At 38.9% G+C, this 6,460-nt stretch overlaps 1 protein-coding gene across 2 annotated transcripts in view; it reads right to left on the reverse strand.

Annotated features, from left to right (window-relative positions):
- The window catches only part of LOC106883248 (tyrosine-protein phosphatase non-receptor type 12-like), an 82,034-nt gene that overhangs the window by 10,732 nt on the left and 64,842 nt on the right, over positions 1–6,460 (reverse strand). For both annotated transcript variants that reach the window (XR_008265150.1, XM_014934181.2), the window contains exons 4-8: positions 5,011–5,145; positions 4,168–4,236; positions 3,081–3,289; positions 2,173–2,239; positions 617–694 (exon numbers count right to left, since the gene is read on the reverse strand). Coding sequence is in view for 1 of the 2 variants with exons in the window: in XM_014934181.2 (XP_014789667.1) it covers positions 617–694; positions 2,173–2,239; positions 3,081–3,289; positions 4,168–4,236; positions 5,011–5,145 (558 nt within the window). In the remaining variant the exon portion in view is untranslated. The remainder of the gene's footprint in view (positions 1–616; positions 695–2,172; positions 2,240–3,080; positions 3,290–4,167; positions 4,237–5,010; positions 5,146–6,460) is intronic.

Genomic DNA, 6,460 nt, shown 5'->3' on the forward strand with positions numbered 1-6,460 from the left:
AATTAGATTGGAGCCTGGTGTTGCCATCCGGTTTCACCAGTCCTCAGTCAAATCGTCCAACCCATGCTAGCATGGAAGGCGGACGTTAAACGATGATATGATGTTAAATGCAAGAGATTATCACAGACATATGGTGTTAAATGCAGGTGATTATCACAGATATATGTTAACTGCAAGAGATTATCACAGATATATGGTGTTAAATGCAGGAGATTATCTCAGATAATATGATGACAGTCAGTGAAGGTATGTGGGCTAGTGGTTAGGGTATTTGGCTCACGATCGTAATGATCATGAGTTCAATTCCTGGTGCCACGTTGTGCCCTTGAGCAAGACACTTTATTTCTCGTTGCTCTAGTTCACTCAACTGACAAAAAGGAACTGTACCTGTAATTCAAAGGGTCAGCCATGTCACATTCTGTGTCACACTGAATCTCCCTGAGATATACGTTAAGGGTATGCTTGTCTGTGGATTGCTGTTCTGTTGATTGGATCAACTGGAACGCTCATCATTGCCATAACCAATGAAGTGCCAGAGTGAGGCAGTAGATTGCCTCAGACAGAGATATGATGCTAGATGCAGTAACATTAATCTCAGAAGAGGAAAGATACTTACAGGAGTTTGAACCATTGACTGTCGCTGGGTTCTCATAAATTTAATAATTTCACAAAGGCTAAAGTCTGGAGTGATTTTCTGCAAAGAGACAATAAAAAATGTAAAATTGATGGAGAATTTAAGATAAAATAGTTCCACTTTACAACACTGAAATAAAAGCAATATCTTTTTCTTTCTTCTATAGGCATGAAGCCTGTTGGGAGGGGGGGGGGCTGGTCAATTACATTGACTCCAATGGTACTTATTTTATCAAAGTTGACCTCAAACATAAAGCCACAAGAAATGCTACTATGCATTTAGTCCAGCATGCCAACAATTCTGCAGGATCGTTGACTTCAATAGTAGCAATATTAATAGAATGAACATGGATGACTAGTTTAATAGGGCATTGTATAACTAGCTGAGAATTTGATAATATACATTATTATTGGCAAGTGTCAGATTTTATGGATAAAATCCAGTCTTAAAAAGTCAATTGATCTACTGGTATAAATTTGCAGTCCAACATAATTCAATTTCTCGTCTACAATAAATGTAGCTATTTTCTCACTGCCTTTGCTATAATGACCTCTGCTCTTCAGAGTAAATTATTCTCATGTCGATACACTTATCTTTACTCATCTTATTCCCTACACTGTTTACTGACCACTATGCCCATTCCTGCCACCCCTAAACAAAGAATTCCCTTCCAACCTATGTTTTCTTTTTTAAGTCACTGACTAACAACTGTTCCACAAGAACAACGGTGATCTCTGCAACCTCAGAAAATCATCACCCTTTGTTTGTAAGTCTTGTGTTTGCTTGTTTAGGGAAGGTTTAACACAAACCACTTTACAGAGTGTGTTAGGTACATTTTTTTTTTGTGGCACCAGCATGAAAGAGAGGTTGTTATGTCTGCAACAAGACTAAAGGATCCTCAAAACACCTACACTTAGAGTGCACTAGGTGCAGTATCAGGGAGAGAGAGGATAGCGGTGAGAGAACGGTCAATTGCATGAGGCAGATAAATGTTGATAGTGAATGATGGATGTCATACCAAATGGTCAGTGTGAAGTATAGGAGTGTATGAGGTCCAAGTAGGCCTGCTGATGAAATCTCTTAGGTGTATACCTCAAGATGGTGAGAGAACAAGGGTGGAAGAGCTGAGAGAGGGATGGTGGTGCATTGGGAAAAAGGTCTGATAGATCCTACGGCATCTCTAGTTATACTGGAAGCAATGTGTGGTGAGCTGAAGAGATCCACTGTGAGTTTGAGTCACATTATTAGCATAATATGGTGAAGTGGAGCATGAGCATTGGGTGTGAGTAACAAAGGAATGAGAAGTAAGGGGACAGTGACAAGGATGATTTACAGGTGAATGATGAGATATGTGATAAGAAAGGGTAAGTTATGGAAGGGTAAATTATATGTGTCTGTGGTCAGATACATATAGTTAAAAACTGCAAAATTGCAGCCTCTCCTACTGAGTTATTTCTGATTCCTGTGTCAGCTGAGCTACATTTTCTAAGAGTAAATAAAAAGAGTGTACCAAAGATATCCTAATTTTTAATACTCACATTTGATTTCAGCAGATTCTGAGCATAATCTATGGCACAAATAGTTCCGGTTCGTCCACAGCCAGCACTAAAAGCAAGAAAAAGAGAAAGCACAGATCAAAGTCACTGTAGACAATATATCATAGAAACAGCATTTTAAGTGAAGAAGAAGTGGAAGAAGAAAGTGTCAAAGAACAGAAAGATAGATATGCTTCATGCATCATCATGTCTTTTAATCTCTTTCAGTCATTCACATGTCAAATTAATATTACTATCATTAACCACTTTAAATTATTTCCTAATTAAAAGAAAAAATACAAAAAACAAAGAGCAAGTAATCTGGGAGCCCCAGCTTCAAGGTGGCCTTTTCATTCCCTCATTAACTGGGTTAACTTTATATCCTCCACAAATAGAGCTTAATTTTACTAGCTCCACCGAAAAGGTATATTTCAGAGTTCACCTTAGAGGTTTTGGATTTCAGGAATACCTCTCAAATAAGTATTAGCAACAAGGGTTGCAATTTTGCAATTGATAAGTCCCTAAATCCCCTGGAGGTCTTTGCGGTGCTGCAGCCATGCAACGTATTTAGAATGAGAAAGCCTGATGGAGCCCATCCCTCTCCAGGCTAAATTCATTTCTACAGCTGAGTGGACTGGAGCAACATGAAATAAAGTGTTTTGCTCAAGAACACAATGCATTGCCCCAGTCCAGGAATTGAAACCACAATCTTACAATCATGAGCCCAACACCCTAACCACTAAGCCATGTGTCCCCACGGTTACAGTTTAGGCCCCACCAACTGTGGTTTAATTCGAGGATTTGTCAACAGGTGTTGCATTTTAAACCTCAGTAAAAGGGGTTACTTTTCAAGCTAAAATGCCTGTGTGTTTTGATCACTGGCTCATGGAAGTCGAACAAATATTAGTTACCTGCAATGGACAACCACTGGAACATGTGGCCTCACTCGTTCTCCTAACATCTGGATGGTCTGCAAGATAGAAGTTTGGTCCTCAACATCTGGCACACCATGGTCAGGCCATTCAGCGAGATGAAGTTGGGTGATATGTTGTACAGTGTCCCCTTGTGTAGCGGTCATCTGGCGCACAATGAAGTCGGATGAGTGCTTGATTTCATTGACCTGAGGATTAACAAACAACAACAAGATGAAGGGGCTGTGAGCCTTTGGCAAATGTCTGTATGTGGAAACTTGCTTGGCTGCACCTGTAACAGTTGAACTCATACAGGTGTATACTTACCTGATCTATACTATAAATATAGAAAGACACAGAGTTACACATTCAGAGAAAGAAAAGATCAGGCAGAGACAAATGTACACATACACCACTGTACATATATACTCCTGATTGAGTAGTTTTATGCTCAAAGCATTCAAGTGTGACTAACAATCCTAAGATGTTTTTTTAGTTTTTAAGGAGCAGATTATTTAAAACTACAGCATGTTCTTCATTTCAGATAGTAAAGTTTGATAAGTAGTAATTTAGGCACTACTTCTAACAGGTGAAGTGACCATTTTGAAACTCCCTCATAAATAAAAATAAATGTGCCCTTTTAAAGCCTAGCCAGGTTCATGGGCCTGGTCTCCCGGTTTCAATGGCGTATGTGTTCCCCAGCTGGACGGGACGCCAGTCCATTGCAGCATTACTCATTTTTGCCAGCTGAGTGGACTGGAGCAACGTGAAATGAAGTGTTTTGCTCAAGAACACAATGTGTCGCCTGGTCCAGAAATCGAAACCACAATCTTACGATCATGATGCTGACACCCTAACCACTAAGCCACGTGCCTCCACGAAGCTCCCTCATAGGCTTAGTTAATTCTTATTTTATTAGATGGAATGCTCTAGAATAGCATTAAGGTTTTAGTGTGTTGGGTTAACAATTTGATAACGTTTGCATTTTCTCTCCACTTAATGTTGATTACCACAAAGTATTCCATCCAATGCGAAATGATTCAATGAATCCATTTCCCTTAGCCAAGACAGAGGAGACAGTACTTACCAATTTAACTTCAATGTTGCCAAATAACTTGGTTTCACTGTCTTTAGGCCAATATCGCTCACATTTTGGCTGTAAAGAAAGAAAGAGAGGAAACTGACTGAAATTTTAATGATGAAAAGGATGATGGGCAGACAGAATGAAGAAATGAATCCAGAGAAGATGAGAAATCAAGGGATTAGATAAGGATCAAAGTTAGTTATGTCATTTCTTCCACACCATTTTACATTCGTTTTTCCATGCTTGCGTGGGTCAGATGGGATTTGTTGAGGCAAATTTTCTACACCTGTCACTTTCACTCCTTTCCAGGCAAGGTAATTTTCCCCATGGATGACTGGAAATGAACAACATTGCTTTTTATGACGGTGGTGCTTGTTTACAACCATCATGTGATGTCAAGAGAAGGGTATGTGTACACAAACACACAAATATGCATGCACATTTACTAGTTTCCATCTAGCAAATCCACTCACAAGGCTTCGGTCAGTCTGAATCTATTAGAAGAATACACTTGCCTTAGGTGCTGTGCAGTAAGACTGAACTAAAGACCATATGGTTGGAAAGCAAACTTCCGAACCAGACAACCATGCTTGCATCTGTAGGACTAGATATTTGCAACACCAATTCTCTCATCTCATTTTCATACAAGCAAGATAAGCATGCTGATAGCAAGGACACAGAGAACTGCCTTCAAAAACACCAAATTCAAAAGCTCCCAAAACAAGGAGTAGCTTACCATTCACGTTGGGTAGTTGAGTGGAGTTCAATGAAAATGTTCCTGATTTTAGCACCTTACTCATGCAACAACAACAACAATATAGAACAGAGATTGGAATTTTACTTTACCTTGTTACCTTCTTCTTCCTTACAGCCCATCACAACAGTTTCAACATCTAGTTCCATTATCATTCGCCAAAAATCTGCAACTGTGTTGGGTAATGGTCCTTGGCAGGCAATATATCCATGGCCACTAACTGCAGACTAGAAGAATCCAAACACAACAAATTCCTGAATGTCTAACTAAAACAACATGATTAGTTATAGGTAAATATTCTGCTAAGATATTAGTGTAACTACTATTAGACATTGTAAGCACCAATTTTAGATAGAAAACTGCAGCAATACCATCTTTTGTTGTTCACTTTTCAGCACGAGTCAAACGGAATTTATTGAAGGGGTTTTCTATAACACACTATGTTGTCCCTAACCCTCAGTCTAAAAAAAGCCCAAAATATTTATAGGCACCGACCTTCTTTAATTTAAGAATCAAAATTTTATACATATATAGGCTTGGCGATGCAATCAGAAAAAGCGGAACTCAAAACATAAGTATATATATATATTTTTTATTATTTGGCAGAAGTAAGAGAATGACTCAAAGCCTAAGTGTTTCATATGTTAGTGATATGATAAGTGCTAACACTCAAAACTCTTGACCTTTGAGTCACACTGTTACTTCTGCTGAATAGCAATAACATACACACACACTCACAAATTTCTCCGAGTTGGATTTAAATCTTACTTTATATGTACACCCAGAACCATGCTAATAGCTTAGGAGTGAAATTTAGGATTTCTTGGTTTTCTGTGAATTGATTTTGGTAAAATTTTTCCCAACTGGTTTGCACATTATGGCAGAACCATTGTTATGTTTTCATTATTCTGTGTAACGTCCTTTCTTCTTTATTTCAGATTCTTCAGTTTTTGGGTGAAACATGCCAATACCGTCTCTCCTCTCTCAGAACAATGGGACATGGAAAAGGGCTTAACGATGAAGTCTGTGATCATCAAAGAAAGTGCTAAAGGCACCTATCTTCATGTCATTGTGGAGAAGTTAGGTTATCATGTGGACAAGGTTAGATGATTCCTGAAGGACACACACACACAGAAGCACATACATGGCTATCTGGTAAGAAGTTTGCATCCCAACCACATGGTTCTAGGTTCAGTCTCTGTGTGAGTTTTGGGCAAGTGTCTTTTACTATAGCCTCAGGCTGACCAAAGCCCTGTGAGTGGATTTGGAAGACAGGAACTGAAAGAAGCCTGTTGTATAAATATATATGTGCATGTCTTTGTTTGTTCCTCCCTCACAACTTCAAAACCAGTGTTGGTGTGTTTACATCCCAATAACTCAGCAGTTCAACAAAAGAGACTGATAGAATAAGTACTAGGCTTAAAAACGAAGAAGTAAGTCTTGCGGGTGATTTGTTTGACTAAAACCCTTCAAGGTGGTGCTCCAGCATGGCTGCAGTCAAACACCTGAAACAAGTAAAAGAATATATATATATATATACAT

The sequence above is a fragment of the Octopus bimaculoides genome, chromosome 11 (genome assembly GCF_001194135.2).
Source record: "Octopus bimaculoides isolate UCB-OBI-ISO-001 chromosome 11, ASM119413v2, whole genome shotgun sequence".
Classification (NCBI taxonomy): Eukaryota; Metazoa; Mollusca; class Cephalopoda; order Octopoda; family Octopodidae; genus Octopus; species Octopus bimaculoides.